General features: G+C 46.4%; 5 protein-coding genes across 5 annotated transcripts; 3 read left to right on the forward strand and 2 right to left on the reverse strand.

Moving 5' to 3' along the window:
* Positions 1-1,088: 1,088 nt before the first annotated feature.
* Positions 1,089-4,164, reverse strand: F4817DRAFT_337819 (bifunctional 6-phosphofructo-2-kinase/fructose-2,6-bisphosphate 2-phosphatase). Its single transcript, XM_049303342.1, has 7 exons — positions 3,783-4,164; positions 3,542-3,727; positions 2,994-3,182; positions 2,906-2,941; positions 2,591-2,858; positions 2,451-2,531; positions 1,089-2,400 (listed from the first exon to the last, which is right to left on the reverse strand). Exons 2-7 carry the CDS (start codon positions 3,553-3,555, stop codon positions 1,369-1,371), a joined length of 1,620 nt encoding a protein of 539 aa, XP_049158944.1. The 5' UTR covers positions 3,556-3,727; positions 3,783-4,164; the 3' UTR covers positions 1,089-1,368.
* A 473-nt stretch (positions 4,165-4,637) lies between these two features.
* F4817DRAFT_315995 (eukaryotic porin-domain-containing protein) lies at positions 4,638-5,833 on the forward strand (the record flags this gene model as incomplete). Its single annotated transcript, XM_049300608.1, has 3 exons — positions 4,638-4,964; positions 5,030-5,668; positions 5,726-5,833. 3 exons carry the CDS (start codon positions 4,638-4,640, stop codon positions 5,831-5,833), a joined length of 1,074 nt encoding a protein of 357 aa, XP_049158945.1.
* Positions 5,834-8,353: 2,520 nt separating this feature from the next.
* On the forward strand, positions 8,354-9,601 carry F4817DRAFT_365356 (uncharacterized protein; the record flags this gene model as incomplete). The annotated part of the gene is made up of 4 exons (XM_049306860.1): positions 8,354-8,608; positions 8,746-9,297; positions 9,388-9,438; positions 9,554-9,601. 4 exons carry the CDS (start codon positions 8,354-8,356, stop codon positions 9,599-9,601), a joined length of 906 nt encoding a protein of 301 aa, XP_049158946.1.
* A 1,879-nt stretch (positions 9,602-11,480) lies between these two features.
* Positions 11,481-12,327, forward strand: F4817DRAFT_358820 (signal peptidase 22 kDa subunit; the record flags this gene model as incomplete). Its single annotated transcript, XM_049306077.1, has 3 exons — positions 11,481-11,623; positions 11,705-11,992; positions 12,090-12,327. The coding sequence occupies 3 exons, from the start codon at positions 11,481-11,483 to the stop codon at positions 12,325-12,327; spliced, it is 669 nt and encodes a 222-aa protein (XP_049158947.1).
* A 586-nt stretch (positions 12,328-12,913) lies between these two features.
* On the reverse strand, positions 12,914-16,626 carry F4817DRAFT_315999 (cysteine proteinase; the record flags this gene model as incomplete). The annotated part of the gene is made up of 4 exons (XM_049300609.1): positions 12,914-15,077; positions 15,128-16,337; positions 16,401-16,547; positions 16,617-16,626. 4 exons carry the CDS (start codon positions 16,624-16,626, stop codon positions 12,914-12,916), a joined length of 3,531 nt encoding a protein of 1,176 aa, XP_049158948.1.
* Between the last annotated feature and the right edge of the window lie 267 nt (positions 16,627-16,893).

The following is a 16,893-nucleotide window of genomic DNA, read 5'->3' on the forward strand; positions in this document are numbered from 1 at the left end:
GCTGATCTGTAGGCGTACTCAGGTAATGAGCGAACTTTCGGTTAAAATATATCGCATTAATATGGGACGTGGAAAATGGGTAATTACTTGGAAAGCATTCAAGTGGCGTCTTTTTAGATAGCGTGTGTACTAAAATACTTCTTCTACTGCGTCTCGATCGCAAAAATGGTCTCATACCTAATGGAGTCTGAAGTTCGCGGTACGCGTTTCCGCACCATCTTAATTAATTATACCTCCAAATTCTATAAACCTCCTATAACATCTCGCTCTCTGGTTTATTGACATAACCTCTAAAGCTCATGCCTGCGCTAATATAAGAAGCGTAAAATGTGCGCTCTAATTAAAGGGACACAATAGGCAGGTAGTAGCCAGAGCTAATAGATGAGGTTGATAAGTTTATAAAGAGACTAAGGTAGGAAAGCTAATAGTCTTAAAGGATTAAGAAGAGAGGTTAAACTAAAATATATACCGGTTTTTCACGTCGAGTATACGAGTCCGGCCGATCTATACCAGCAACGCGGGGTCTAGGGGCGGAAGGCTTTTCAGGATACCGAAGGGTTGCGGAAGAGCCTATTAGCACCTGCCTTCCGGGGCCGCCGGCGGAAAACCCGGGGGCGCGGCCCCATAGTAGGAGACCCGGTCCGCTAGACGTGGAGGGGCCACTGTCGGGGCGGAGCGGACTGCGCTGGATGGATAAACCCTCGGGGATGGTTTGTCGGAGGGCTTGGAAAAGAGCGTTACTGGGGGGAAACCTATTGACTAGGTCCTTATAAAGGAAAGGAAGTATTAGGTAGTTTTCTGTAAAACTAAAAGGTGATGTTTCCTACTTACTGGCTTAATTTATTCCGAATAAATACATGACCGTTGATTTAAGTCATAGAGTCAAGTTTTACCTTTTAATTAACACCAGTTTTAATATCATTTACTCTCTGACTTACGTATAATTATCATGTGACATAGATGGAATAGTCACAATACTTATAGCTAGTACCTCTCATCTCTTAGCTTTGAAGAATTCACACTAAGGTGTAGAGACCCTTTTTATCGTAGTGTTTTCCATGGTTACTTGATTGGCATTTACTACAATGTTAGATAGTCAATGTTCATAATAGTATTGTGTAAGTCTTTGATACCGACGCAAGCCGGTGGCCTTTTTTCCTTCTGGGGATTACCAATAGGCTTTTCCCATGCTACCCTAACTACGGCGGTGCTAGAGCCACATCCCGTGCTCAAGGAATCGTATAGTTATCCCCTTCATGAATACGTCTCCCACCTTGGCTCTATTCAGGGTTATGCAGAAGCAGCCTAATACATTGGTATGACGTGCTTAGTATTTCTATGAGCACCTATGCTAACTTTTAACACAACTTAATCTTCATCTGTAATCTTGTCCATCACCGCTTCGGCCGCCGTATTAACTACTTTCTCGGGTGGCTTTTCGACAGTAAGAGGCGGTACCGCAGGCGCAGAGAGGCCTCCACCTGGAAGCGGTGCTGGAGTATTAACATCACTGTCTGGTACAGGAATCCGTATATCCTCAGGAGAGCCAGGGACAGTCTTAGGGTCGAGACCTGGGATATGAATACGTTTAGCATCATTCTGGTACGCGCCTGGGATGACCTCGATAATTTCGTTCCGTGGGAATTTGAGATTAGGAATGTCCATAGTGCTGCAGTGCAAAAGATACGCATAGAGGACTCGTAGTACGCTCTCGTGAGCGATGATCAGTAAGTCGTTCTGCTCACGCTCAAGCTCTAGAATAATTGGTTCGAGTCGTACAGCGAGGTCGTGGTAGGACTCAGCGCGCGGATAACGGTGGTGATAAGGATCGAGTTCATGCTTCTCTACTTCCTCGGGGTAGAGACGGCGAATAGCGCGTTCGCTTAGCCTTTCACAAACTCCTGGGTTAATTTGGGCCATCTGACTTCGTTGGCGAACTTTGTATCCGAGCTCCTGAAAGACATCCGCTGTTTGCATTGTGCGCATACGTGTTGAACACCATACTGCCAGCGGGCGCAGCGGCATATCAGACCCTCCTTCTGCAATCCGTGTAGCTCGTTCTTGCTCACGGTGCTTGATCACTGTCTCTGTCATCACTCTAGCATATTTCTCACCCTCTTCGGATAATGGGGGATCTGCTTTATAGCTTTCTTCTTCCGTGGCAGTACCAGGCCGAACGAAGAATGTTGCTCGGGACTTGATGTGAGTGTTGGTTAGGTAGAAGACAATGCGGTGCGAGAGGTAATTAAAGGATACGTTGTTGTAGAAGAATTTCTGGCCTGCATTGATCATTTTGATGTAGTTAAGCTCTTTTTCGTCCATAGTCTCAAATGCCGGTATCTTAGTCTCCATGCGCGTGAGGTATAGCTTAGCAGCCTCGTCAGGATCCATATTGGCAAACTGCTGACATTAGTCGTGCTTGAAATAAGAGGGACACTTAGGTGCCGTACATCGGGGGATCCAATTTTGACGTTACGTGCGTTCTCTCGAAGGAGGTTGTCATCGTCAACATAAGATTCCAAGAACAGGGTCTGCGATATTGTTAACACCAATCCTTCACTCAAGGATACTCTTTAAAATGACGTCTCACCTGAACGTCATGCTTCGCAAATTCCTTGGCTAGTGAGCGACGACCACTGGCAGTAGGATTCACTGCGTCATATATTGCTACTTGGCCATTTTCGTGGTTGAGCCAGCCGTAAATGTCTTCACGACACTTCTTGAGAATTTTCTGGCGTAAGACGATTGAAGCCGGCGAGGCGTTCGGATAGAAATAGTCTTCGGGCACATGGCCACCTTGACCGACGGTAGCTCGACGGTAGTCGCCGAGGTGAAAAATCCGTGTCTTAACACCTAACCTAGAACATATGAGATCAAGCTCGTAGTGCCAGGGTAGTTGGCATACCATTGTAGATATCGTGCTAACGAGACAGCAATATGACTATAAAAGCGTTAGCGCTCGCGTCACATACGCGGACAGAGTTGAGACCTACGTCTTGCCTCGAGCAGGAAGTCCCACCATGACAATGGCGATACGGCCAGAATGGAAAAGCCTCCCTGACATAGTGCTGTACAGCTGGGCCGGAGCCCTATCACTATCTTCCGGGACATCGTGAATGCCGTCGATGAAGGTGCTGCTCCTACGCCGGTACCTCGGAGCATTCGCGGCGATATCCGCAGTGCTATTACAGTTAGCATCAGACCGTTCTTGGCATTATAATTATGCCATAGTGAACCTCGCGCCTTATATTCCTTAGAAAGGGACAAGAAAACAGAGCAAATATGGCGATGGGGATTAGGGTATGTAATTGCAAGATTAACAGGAACCAGATCCTGTCCTGCTAAAGATGTCTTTACCAACCCGATGCTCCCAATATCCAAGGAACCGGGGTAAATGCAGAGCATATAACCCATCCCCATGAAAGTAGCGAAACAACTAACTATCCGTCCCGTTACCCTGAACTTGTAGCTCAAGGATCCCTCTATATCGTAGATGCGCCCAAATATCAAGACAATCATTAAGCGAGTATATTGTACTTACAGTAATGTATCCATAATGAAAACAGCTTGGTTCGACAGTCGTTTTTGTTTGTCTAAGCTATTAGGTGCCACGGCAGTGATTGCACTGGCTCTCGGATCTAAACTCTCTTTACCTTCGAAAGGAATGGCTCGGAAAGTAGCCTGCTAATTATGAAAATTGAAGTCTGAAAGCGACCTTAAAGTTGATCTTCTCCGGATTATAGTCAGAGCGTAAGACCTCGGTTAGATGAGGAATTAATTACCAACTCAGGGGATAAGCTGAGGGCTAGCAGTTTAAGACCTGTTCGCCATAGGACGTATCCACAAGCAGACTCAGGGGTAAATTGTCACTTTTTTTGTTTTGTTTTGTTTTGCAAAAAGGATAGAAATATGGATCTCCGGTGGAAGTATCAAGTTTGAGGTCCCAAGAGAAGCCGGAGAACGAGATATATATTCGCAGTAGAAATTGGCCCGGTGAAGCTTGAATAGAGCGCAGAAGGTGGTGCACCAAGCGCGAAACAAGCCTTAAGATATCGAATAGATAGGTTGATCCTTTACAAATAGAAGAAAGCGGGTGGTTCATGCACATGTGGATTTGGAACTTTCTTTCAGACGCATCTAGGTATGGATCTGAATAAGGCGGCTGAGACCAAGTTTACGTAAGGACGGGGAGAAACGGGTGACGCAACTTTTAAAAATTAAGGTACGTCACAAAAGGTACGTACCCATTTATCTGCATGTGACGGACCTTCAATGTTAGGTTTAGGTAAGCTGTGAAAGTTAAAGTTTTTAGAGCGGCACAAGGATTATTCCGTTGACGAAATTGGAGACTTCACCAACCAGGATCTTTGATCTTACAGCCGCCTGCACCAAGAATCTTTTTTTTTCCTTGACACCACTGCAAGCTAATAAAAAACGACAACTCAACCCAATTGTCGGTAGCTCGCAGACGAGGGAAGCTGGGTAACTATTCTTTAGCAGTACTTACTCATCGGGTCCTCGTATTTATCATAAAAGCAAACCTGCAAGTCTTTTTTTTCTAAATTGTGCTTTGCCGTATCTTCTGTCGTCATTTCTTATCAAAGACGTCAGTCTGCCCTGACAGTTCTGCTTCCACCATGGCCTTCAACTTCGAGTCGCAACCGTCTGGGCCGTCGCCCTTAGGCTTCCTAACAGCGAATCCCATAGCCAATGCAGTTTCCGATGTATACAAGTCCTTCTCCGAGCGACGGGCCAGGCTCGGCTTGTCCAATCCCGGCACCGTCGAGACTATCGCAAAGGAGGTTCAGCGTGAAGTTTCTCTCGCCAATTACATGCACACCGGTATAAGGGCAGACCTGACTAAGGCAGTCAGTCTATCGCCATTGTTCCAGGTATCGCATCAGTTTGCGATGGGTGAGCATCAGAATCCTTATGCCTTTGCAGGTCTCTTTGGTACCAACAAGGTTAGTCGACCCCTCCATTACCTGCAAACAAATGTCAAGTTAACATGTAATCTACTTTGCTATAGGTATTCCTCCAAGGAAGCATGGATAACAATGGTATGCTATCAACAAGATTTAACTACCGTTGGAACCCCTCGCTTGTCACCAAGACGCAATTTTCCATAGGCGCCCAGGATATGGCCTCAATTGAACACGAATATGCGGGCAGTGACTTCACCTCTTCCCTCAAGATGCTCAACCCCTCCTACCTCGAGGGTGGTTTGACTGGTATTTACATCCTGAGCCATCTCCAGTCCGTTACCCGCAAACTTGCCCTCGGTATCGAGGCTGTTTGGCAACGCGCTGCGCTGAATCAGCCGCCCGAGTCTGCCCTATCGTATTGCGCAAAGTATAAGTCCGACGATTGGATCGCAACCGCCCAGATCCATGCGCAAGGCGCCCTTAACACAACGTACTGGCGGAGATTGACAGATAAGGTCCAAGCCGGTGTCGACATGACTCTCCAGGTGGCTCCCGGCCCTGGGGGTCTGATGGGAGGTAGCTTGCAAAAGGAGGGACTTACATCTGTTGGTATCAAATATGATTTCCGTATGTCAACATTCCGAGCGCAAGTCGATTCCAAGGGAAAACTGGGCTGCATACTAGAGAAGCGCGTGGCACCACCTGTCATGATGTCCTTCTGCGCTGATGTCGACCACTTCACTGTAAGTTTGTTCTGAGATTTCTAGACGTGGAATTTCCTCTAATTACTTAATTATTAGCAATCCGCCAAGGTCGGTCTTGGAATTAGCATCGAAGCTGGTGGTGAGGAACTGCAGGAGCAACAAGAAGCTCTTGGTGCTCAGGCGTCTCCTAATATCCCCTTTTAAGTCTCCATCTCTGCCATATTTGGACGACTTTCCCTCCATAGAAGCTCCCCTCTCCCGCCTTCACGCCCTTAATACACGATCTCAGTAATCCAGCACCAGGACTCAAACCATAGTTAGAGGACCGGCGTGCTGGAGATCTCGTGCAGCTCCCACCGTTTTTCTTACACTGCCTTACCGAGCATTTTTGTGCTTCTATATAAGGCACAGCCGTCGCCGGGTAGGTTGGGTTCTGCGTGAAAAAAATGATTATTATAGACTCTTTTCGCACCGGTTCCAGGTTATTATTCGACAACTCCCAGTATTAGGCTCACGCGAGGTTGAGCTCTGTCCCGTTCGGATGACGATAATCAGGGACCCGCGAAATCATGTACAATTAGGAATGAAACGACCGCTAGAGAGGCTATGAGGGCTGCATGGTTACGTTTATACGCAATGATTGTGGTGGACCACGGCATAGTTGATGACATTCCGAGACGTCTCAGAAGAGACATTTGTAATCATATTGGGTGATGTATATAGTTACCCATTTTGTGTATAAAATCATGATCATTCGCAACGTGTCTGGTGTATTACTTATCTGCAAGGGGATTTGTTAGCGAAATAGGGCGAGTGATTAGACTTACCTGTGTTACGGTTTGCACGGGAGGTTGTCAGGCCTATTATCCCATGTTCTCCTAAGCCTCACTAGCAAGTAATGATATCACGGAAACTGGCCGCTAGCAGATACGATGTATTGGTACGACTAAATCCAGTGCTTGTAACAGGAGATGCGTGTTATAATTCTAGATGAGACTAGAACAAAGGGTACTTTCAGTCGAGCTTCTATAGATTAGGCAGGTTTAGAGTTATTCTACCTCGTAATTATGTGATAGTAATAATTATTGATTACATAGGAGGCTAGGTCCTGGCCGAGTTGTATAGTAATCTATAATGAGGTGGCCTATCACGTTATATTACAACTACGAGAGGATAGTATTAACCTAGATAAGTATCATATGGCTTATCTAAATAGGCATAAAATGTCTGCCTGTCATTAGTCACGAAAGAATGGATGTAAGTCCGGAGGGGCAAATATATAGCATTGGGTGGTGTTTAATCATGGTAATAGACTGCGATCTGCCCGTGGAGTGTTACACGCATGATGCATACCAGCGTTGTTTCCTTCTAATCAATTTTAATTATAAGGTATGTGTATCGTGAAGAGGGGACGTCCCTTACGTCTATATTCGATAGTCCTTTTTACAAGAGACTAGGAATATAGCATAGAAGCTAGATTATATTATTAGTGGAATAATCGTGATATCTCCCGCGTCTTTTTGAGAGGAGTGTTCATCACCATAGCTATTAGCATTATTTAACGGTTCGTGGAAAAGAAATATCTTAGAAAACCCTCATAGACGAGTTAACTACCCTTTATACTCGTTAAATTAGGTAGGTTTCTGCGAGTTAGTTCGGTGAGGGTTAACTTTCGGTTTCCTGCAAGTAAGGCTCAAAACGGAAATATGGATCTGTGCCGTGTTAGAGGCCGAATCAATGGACTGAGGAGATCGTCAGTAGGCCGAGTGAAGCCTTAGAGCCTCGGGATTCGTGGTCTCTATTTAATTTTTGATTTATTGTATGGGTCTAACTGTTTCCTTACCTGTCTCCTTTTATTAGATATACTCCTTCATCAATGTTTTCCCTTGTCTACCCCCTGCAACTTTTTGGTTTCTAGAGATCTAGTCAGAAAGACTACAATGATAGTAAAGCCCCCGCTACGAATAGCAATGATATCATGTCATTTGTAGACCTTTTCCTAACTCGATCTACATTAAGTCCTCACTGAAAACGTAGTCGGTATGACATTACACATGACAAATCAACCACTATATCCTAGAGTCCATGGTGGAAGAGAAATATTCTCTCATTCATTCAGTTGTTACCCATAAGTTCTCAAGGTTGTTGCTAGGTGAATGGTTAGAAGCCGGCTTTAATGCTAGTGTTACACCTCTAGGGATAGGAGAATGTGTGCGGAGATGTGCAAGAGGCCTGGGCCGATGCGAATATCGCCAGACGGGAACGGTTCGCTTCGGCGAGGTATTTTTACTGTAACGATGAAGTCAGGTTCAAAACCATCCCGAACCAAGAGCTTGGGATGACAGATAACGTCGGGGGGGCTGCATTGGGGCGTGGCGAACACCAATGGGAATATAAGGGGCGTTAACAGATAGGAAATTTGGCACAGTGATCAGCATTGATGGTGGCATGCTTTTCAAAAAGGTTTAATGCGTAGTGTATATTAGTTAGTACTACCAGTTCTTTAACTATGTCAACGTCTCTGGATGGGAGGCTATATAGATTCATTTTTCTTTAGTTATTAATACATTGCCACCTTTTATAAAACCCATTATGATTGCCAGCTGAACTTCGTCATCCCTACTGACTCTCGCCTATAAAAAGCTATTATCCGGACACAGAGATCAACCGTAAACTACGACTTTTAAAGGCGCAGTCTTATCTATACCCTAAGATATTTATACCATGTTAGGCAGAAGGTACTATATAGTTGCGGTATGGCTACGGTCTGCGCTGCGTAAAGCAGGTTCGTCATCGGGCTACGCTGCTATGGGCCTCTTTACCCTTCCTTATTACCGGACCTTCCGCCAAAACACGCTTCTGCCAATTCTCGCTATAGTTAATAGTGCAAATCTCCGGAAGGACGAGTCCGAGATCGCAGCCATGCTATCTAGATGGCGCGACCGTAAGATGCAGGAGCTCTATTTTGTCCAAGTGGCTGTATGTCCTACTCTTTACTCACCGTGGTCTTCTTAACATTATTACATCCCTAGGGCAGGTTGGAGTTAAAAGAAGTCATAGTGTTATTCCTGTCGCTATTTGCATCCCTATTCTAATACGATATCAAATGATATAAGGCTACCCTGCTCTCTGCAGCTGCGATCGGTTGTTTATCTTGGGATACTCCTGAATGCGAGCACTGGATAGGACCAGCGGCATGGTATTGCTCGCTGGTCCTGTCTCTTTTCTCAGTTTTGCTCTCAACATCAGAATCCTTTATCTTCACCACTATTATCCAGAAGGAATCACAAGCCGGTAGCAAGTTACAGCCACCCGTCTTCGAGCATGATCTTTTGATAATCTGCCGCATTATCAAAAACAAGGATTCGCTACGATCGACAAATACCTCTTCTCGGGCCCGAAGTGGCTTCTTCATTAGTGAATCGGAGGATGTGATAGATAATGATCTGGAAAATGGAGAAAGGCAGCAAGGGCTAGAAGCCGAAGCATCAGATTTCTCCACCATCGACACTATCAACGACGACGTTGAGATCCGCGTCCGTTGGAATATGGTATTCACGTGGCAAGCACCCATGATGCTTTTGGCATATTCGGTCGTTGCGTTCCTCGTGGGCTTAACAGTATATGTCTGCGCACCACTATATGGCGAATGCTCTTATCAGAGCAAAGTAAGTGCATTATAACAATCAAGACTTCTCCCGAAAATAGGGATCAATATTGGGCCCAATATCCATTTCCATTTTCTAACAGTCGCATAGACAGCCATATCTTTCCTAGCTACTCTTGTATTGGGTAGCATCTGCTTCATCGTATGTAATTTCTCTCTTTCATTTACTCTTTACTCCTTTCTTGATTCTGGAAAGACAACTTTTTGAAAATGCGTAACTCAACGCCCCTTACCTGCTGACATCAGGCCCTCACTAGTGGTGCTCCTTTTGGGCCTATAGGTTCGTGGATATGGAAGAGCCGTAATGAAGCATAGTGAAAGTAGTAGAACATGATAGGTGAAAAGGAATTTGGGATTTGTAAAAGGAAATGGGTAGTTAGCTACTTAGAAACGGCTGTTCCTAGAGTTTATTCTTATAGATTGCGTACTTAACTCATCTATGCCTTTACGAAGGAAGCAATAACAACAGCCAATCTAATGATAATGAGAACACACATACCCTCCCCCCTCACTCTTATTAAGATATTCCTAGAGCAATGAATCGACATTTTATACATAATTCTCATCAACTCTGCACAGGCCTAAGTTAGAGGCTGATTTGGAATTTGACCACCTATCCTTGGACCCTATCTTGGTCAAATATGCTCTCCAAGACCTTACCCTTAGTAGTACATGTAAACGATATTCCTATTTGAGCTTAGCATAGCCCTGTATCGTCTATAGCACGCCTTGAATCGAATAATGGTCGTCTCATGGCCTTAGTATAGCCGGTAAGCCGCCATTTAACCCTTGATGATCATTGCCTCGGCGCGGTTATTTCCCCGAATATTTCCTCTGCCAGTTATAGATGTTACACTACTTTGAGTTATTTCATGGCTGGCTCTCCAAGCTGCTACTATCCAGAAACACAATTGATCCGCTTTGCTTGACAAAAAGTCGGCAAAAGGATGCCGGCCATGGTATTCCACGTACATAATGAAGCGCCGTGCCAGTCAACCATGCAGAGTTGCTGTACCCTGTTGTAAATTTATCCGTGAGTGATCATCGCTGTGTAATTGATATTGTGCCCCCTCAGTGCTGCGCGGCCCCGTGGTCTTCGAGAGAAGAGATATTCTCGTGCTGATCATCGACAAGGGACGGCTGAATACGTAAGTATGTATATGATGAGTAGCTGTTATTGATATGTCTTGGGGGTATTAATGCCTGTCTATGTGCTCTATAATAGTCCTTATTGTCTCGAACACTTGGAATTGGGATAACTCAGCATCTCTACACTTATAAAAAACTTCTAAACACATCACCTGCAGTAGACTCAATGATTATTGGAATCTAATCGAAACTCCCTCGAGACGATATCATCTTACTTAGATAAAGCCTTGAGCAACATCATTGTCAGCATGGAGCTTAAGGACGTGCTGGTGATTATCCTCCTGAGTTTAGGCGTCCAAAGTCTAGTACTCCCAGATGGCACACTTCAGCTTGCCCCGTTGGACGCCCATGCTTCGGAATGGGTAAGCAATGGGAATCGACCAACTTTCCTCGAAAAAACACTAACAAGAGATAAATGCTAGGGACCAGATCTAGCTAGTGCATATCGTCGCGATGAACCCAAGTCTAAACCCAAAAAATCTTCGCAATAAAATATCAACTTCGTTGTTGCGCAAGGGACCATAATCCCAAGCTATAGGAACTAGTGATTATACACAATTAGGGTATCTTTTGTCCCAGACATCTCGCCTGGAATCCTGTCAACAACAATTGCCCACCAAAATGATGTCTATAATTCTGAACCATGCTGCTGGACGGTTGAATTGGATACAATTGAATATATAAATATTTTGTTATAGTTGATGAGGACTTTAAAACCTATAAGGCACGAGACTGTATAGGAGTAGTCGGAATAGGGGGGAGAACTTGACCCACAATGAAATAAGGATGCCAAGAAATGACACAAGTTCACATTACTGATAAGAAATCGATAAGCAATTATCGATAATGGACCTTGATAGACCTCCAATACGTGGCCTCACATCTTATCTTTGATCTGTCTTACATGTGAGCGACGACAAAGACCGGCGACTACAACTACGAGCCAATTTCTATGCGACCAACCGGCCTATATTCCCACTAGCTGTCCCCAATCCTCCTTTCCTCCCCCCAATCTTGGGGATCCGATCCGTTACCATGTACAACTCCCTAACCAGAATACAAAATGTATTCGGCTTCTTCACCACCGTCGCATTCGTCATCGCCGCCCTAATCGCCGCCTCCGACCTCACCGCTCCTCGAGCACCGAGCGCGACGGTAAAGCCGACCAACGTCCAGGTGTAAGAGAGAGCCTTCCGTTTATCCTCCAACTACGTATCCTAGATCACCCAGGGTAGCTGAGCTGACAACGAAGGAAACAGAGTCAAGGGTCGACCGCATTACTACAGCACTAAGAAGGAAGAATACGCCATAATCAAGTTCTCGCTAGACGCGGACCTCTCGTCGCTGTTCACCTGGAACACCAAGCAGCTCTTCGTATACGTAACAGCCGAATGGCCCGCCGCCGACAGCACGAACCAGACCAACAAAGCCATCATCTGGGACTCCATCATCACGAGCCCGAGCGCCGACCACCTAAGCAACCTAGGTCCCGCGTCCCTTAAGAAGCTGCGCAAGAGCGCCGCCGGCAAGACCATAGACCCAAGCCGGTACGACCCCTCCCCTCCCCTCCTCATCACTACCCCCCCCCCCCCCCCCCTACCAGCCCATCACGCGCAAACACTAACACCTCCCCCCTCAAAACAGAGGCAAACTCTCCCTCAAGAACCAAAAGCCCAAATACCAAATCACCCACCCCACCGGAAAAATCGCCTCGACCGACGACGTCACCCTGCGCGTGCACTACAACGTGCAGCCCTGGGTCGGCGTGCTGACCTGGGACCAGGACTCCGACTTCGGGTTGTGGAAGAAGATGGGCGACGGGCTTAGCAAGGCGTTCGCCTTGCCGGCGCTGAAGAAGAAGGAGGGCGAGAAGGCCCGGTAGGTCGTCTAGAAAAGAAACCAAGAAAAAAAGACGTAGAAGGGGGGGAGGTGAAATATAGCGGTTTCTAGAAAACGAAAATCTACGCGTTATGATCTTGACGTTGGTCTGGTGAATTATTCTGTCCTGAGAAATCGTGAAATTATCTGGTTATAACGTGTGTATGTAAGAGATGCTTTAGACCTGAGTGTCTATGAAGGCGATGACTACAGGACTAAGGATGTAAAAATGATAAATTACACCCACTAGGAGTATTTACAGAGGCATCGTGATGAATATTAGTGTATAATATTGTTTGTTTACGGTCAAGTATCCTTCGCTGTAACCACGTAGCTCTATTCTCAAGACAATCACTACCTGAGTCATTGACCATCCTACGTAACGCCCCGGACTCGCGGAGCAAAGCCAGAATCGCTCTCCACAAGGGGTATACAGGGGTAAACTTTTCAAACACAACCGCCCCAACGCCGTTCCTATGCAGACACGTATGAAGTCATGATGATGCTTCCCGATGCTCCTCAGTGAAATAAACACTCCTATTTCTGTGTTCTCCCGACCTCCAACATCCCCCTATGTTGGCCTGCAGAATTTAGTCCGAAATATCGATAACATCCGAGTGAAGCGGCTCTTCGCGTAATTTGGCCGAGACCATCTTATCGCCGGGTTGCCGACCGGCAAAGTAGCGGCTTACCGTTACTATCTCTTGATCTCGGGATTGATCGGCTGGTCTGTCCTGATTTTGGTAGGTCCTTTGGATTTCTCTAACTGGCTCTTCTGGTAAGTTGGCTCGCTTGAGATCGCCATGGATATGATTAGCGCTCCCCCCTTGTCCCTGGAGGACTTCTGGATCCTCAACAACTACGGGACTTTCTGGTGAAGAGCCACAGGGGGATTCAGGGAGTGGCGAGACGAACTTCGGAACCTTAGCTTGTTCAAGGTTGCTCACGTTAAGTGCGCTTATATTAGCGCTGGCCACAGCCGGGGACCGAGGAAATGAACCAGGAATAGGTCGGTTCTCCGAATTAGAGATAGGTCTGGTTTCTAGAGAGACTTCGGGAGTAGGTGATTTTGGTTTAGGCCTGGCCGCACTGTTCTCCTTTGGGATATCCTCATCCTTTTGGGGCTCAGACGCACCTCGGTTAATATCCTGCTCCTTCGCTAGTTGTTTGAGGGGCCGCTCATCTATTGGTCCCTTAGTCTTCCTCTTCAGCGACCCAGCTTTGTTGCGTTTCTCTTCTCTATGAAGATCTTCTCGACGTTGTTGCTCCTTCTGAAGATCAAAAATCAAGTCTCTAATATTGTTTCGGAGCTCCGATGGGTTTAGATTCCAGGCAATGGGCTTATGTAGGAGGATGTTACGAACAAACCCGTCGGGATCTTTGAGGAACTCTCTTATGTATCCTAGCAGATATAGTCCGCAGTCGCAGTGGTTTGTTTGCTGGGGGACCTCCTTAGCAGTCATACCCAAGGCCCCAGGATTTGGTATTTCAATGCCTTTCTTATCCTTGAGCTCTGCAATTAAATACTGCTTTAGACAGCTACAAGCTGGAGAATGGGCCAATCCTAATGAATCGAGCGTGATAATTTTTGGCTGGTCCGGACTATGTTTCCTAGTGCCCGCGCCGTATCCTTTCGTTGTCTTCTTCCGTTGGAGGTTGTCATTCAATGACACGATATGCTCCACATCCCCTTTGATATCATTGTGCCGCATATCCGTGACCTCTTGTTTACAGCTGGTTAGCTGTGCATCCGTCTTCTGATTTTTTGGCTCCGGAGCTATTATCTGTTTAGCGATACCATTTGGAAAATCCGGGCTTTCGATTGACATACGGCTAAAGTGATTCGTGACATCGTTCTGTAATTCAGATCTCACTGCTTCAAGGCTTATAGGCTCATCTGCTGATTTCCCATTGTCAGGGGAGGCGCTGGAAACCTCACGGGAGGCTTCTCTAGAATCGTCGATATCCTCTTCGATAATGATCGTGCTCTTAGCGGTACTCTCCGTCTTGCCTGGAGAAGAGGAGAGTTTTGGTGCGTTATAGATAATCGCGACGTACCAATGAGTGAATTCATTGATTGGGACGATAATATAATCTTTCGTAAAGAGGTCGACTTTAGAAGTCCACGCTTTGACACTATCATAGTTGATACCTTGAGCCGTCCTCGTAGATTTGAGCTTCTCATAAAAATATGTGTTCTGGAAATAGATCCTTTGAGCAAGATCTGGCCTTTCCGCCTCCAATGTATGTTGGAGATAACGCAGATAAAAAATAATCAGGTTATCGTTTAGAAACTGACCCTCGTCTAACCGAGGAATATCTTCCTTGTCGACGGTAGCTCTACTCTTGCCATGAAAGGGGAAGACAAGAGAATTGCGCCAGTTTCTCTCCCAGCCTATATGCTGGGTTGTCCAACATTCAGGTTCAGAGGACTCGGATTCTGAACTGGGGCCTTCCAATGCAAACGTAGAGTGAGTTTTTTGCGGCTGTCGTCGAATATTATAGGGCCGAAGATCATCTGATATGACTGTTGTCTTGGAGTTTAACAGAGATGCAGAATGAGGCCTCATCGTGTCCTTCAACTTCTCTCGGAGGGCTGGGACGCGCGGTAGGTTGGGAGCCCTTGCCTGATTTGCATTTGCCAAGTTGTGCTCGATTAATTTCACATCATCTCCCCTCAACGCGTCGTCTCTAATAACAGTGCGGTTGGTAGCGGTTCGCATCATGTTTTCAAGTTCCTTCTCAAGGCGATCCCTAGATATTACGTTAGCAGCCTCTCAAAACAGCAGGTTATCAAAATTTACCGAGATGTAGACTCATCCACTAGACCATGTGACCCAGTGTCTCTCGCCCAATTAAGGAACTTTGTAAGGTCCTTGGGAGACGAGAATTCGATCCATAGCCTTTGGCCACCACTTGTTGAACCGTCAACGGAACGCTGAACCGAGGCCACAAGACAATCGGGTTGTGATGGAGCACGAATCTGCGAAGCCTTTTGAAGATTGACCGTAAGATATGCGTATTCTTTCATAAGTTGACCTTCTGAATTCTCCGGGTGGAGTATGTAGCTTATCTCTCGCAAATTTAGGAAACATTTATTTGCATCGTCCGTCCTGTCCCCTTCGTATTTGTGACCGCCCGATACGGCCCGAACGACACGAAGCGGCAAGTCAATGATTTTCGTAGCACGATCCGATTCTCTAAGCCCTCTCCCCGGGTCCTGTAGTCTAGTATGAGACGGCGGGGCGAATTTCGTTCGCAGAATATCACCCTTTTTAGACAAACTCGAGGATAAAGCAGGTCGCTTCGTTGGCATCTTTCCTCTCATATCTTGCGTTTCTGGTGCTAGCTCATCCGGGCTGGAAACCGGGTCATTGGACCCGTTCTCCTTCAGCATCGTACTATCAATGATTTCCTCCATCTTCTGGGCACCAGATGTTGTCTTGAAGCGCTTCCCAAAGTCTTCAATAGAGTACCGTACCCCTTGAGTTTGGTGTGTTTGGTGTGTTTGAGGGGTTGCCATGACCTCTGCCCCGATGATCTCTACATCTCCGTCGCTGTCCTCAATATCGTACTTTAGCAAAGGAGTTTCGGTGACAACCTCTCTATCTGGTTGCCCTACATGCTGCTTTGGAGTGTTATGTCGGGGCCTGTTCTTAGGCGACGGTCTCACGTAACTTTCCGTGGATCGAAATTCGGGGACTCCCGCTCTGGTCGACGGCGCTCCTTTGGTGGACGATTGTGATATAAAGGTATGTTGAGACTCGCTGCGGTTGTCAAGGGAACGTTTGCGCGGATTGGGCCGGTCAGCAGTCCCATCGTGGTCAAATGCAAGGACGAATTGAGCCTGGGTGTGTGCATGGTACTCTTGGAATTTCTGGCGTTTTGGTGGTGGCGCAGGTGACGAGTCTGAAGGGCGGCGTATGGGTGACGATTGCGCAGGGCGCGAGGGGTTCTGCTTGCTTCCATTAAGATTATTTACAGGTTTGACACCACCCAGTAAGTTAAGACGATCTTTCCTCTGTCGCAAGAATTAGATCCCATCCTAAAGTGTATGTGTCTGCCTCAAGCACGTACCGGGAGACAAGGCATATTGCAAGAGCCCGTGTCGAGGTGAAGTAGGGATTAGTTCAGCGTAGGTCGGCCGTTGTTCGAGACTTTCGAACCTCCCCGGCGATCTCGGAAAGAATGTCAGGTGAGGTTGGATTTGTGGAGGATGTCTCCCTGTGATTTGGGAGTTAGCAAGTTTTGGCAAATGCTGTTTGTGAACGGACGCAGCTATCAGAGACGTACCAGTCGACATGCTTGACTCTAGGCCCTCGTTTTCGTAGCATATAGATATGCTAATGGGATGCGACGGATGCAAATAGGCATCGCTTTTTTAGCGGAAACGTTGACAAAAGAAGCTGCAGATATTTGCCGTAGTTAAGGAAACTAGGGAAACTAGTGAAACCCGGTGATTTAAGAGATGGCTTGCAATACGAGATAGTAAGTTTACGATAAGGTCCTTTGCAGAAGAAACCTAAGAGAGATAATGATCATGGCAAAACTACAGCGTTGGCCTAGTGAA

This window comes from Daldinia loculata, assembly GCF_022478755.1.
Source record: "Daldinia loculata strain CBS 113971 unplaced genomic scaffold F4817scaffold_25, whole genome shotgun sequence".
Taxonomy (NCBI): domain Eukaryota; kingdom Fungi; phylum Ascomycota; class Sordariomycetes; order Xylariales; family Hypoxylaceae; genus Daldinia; species Daldinia loculata.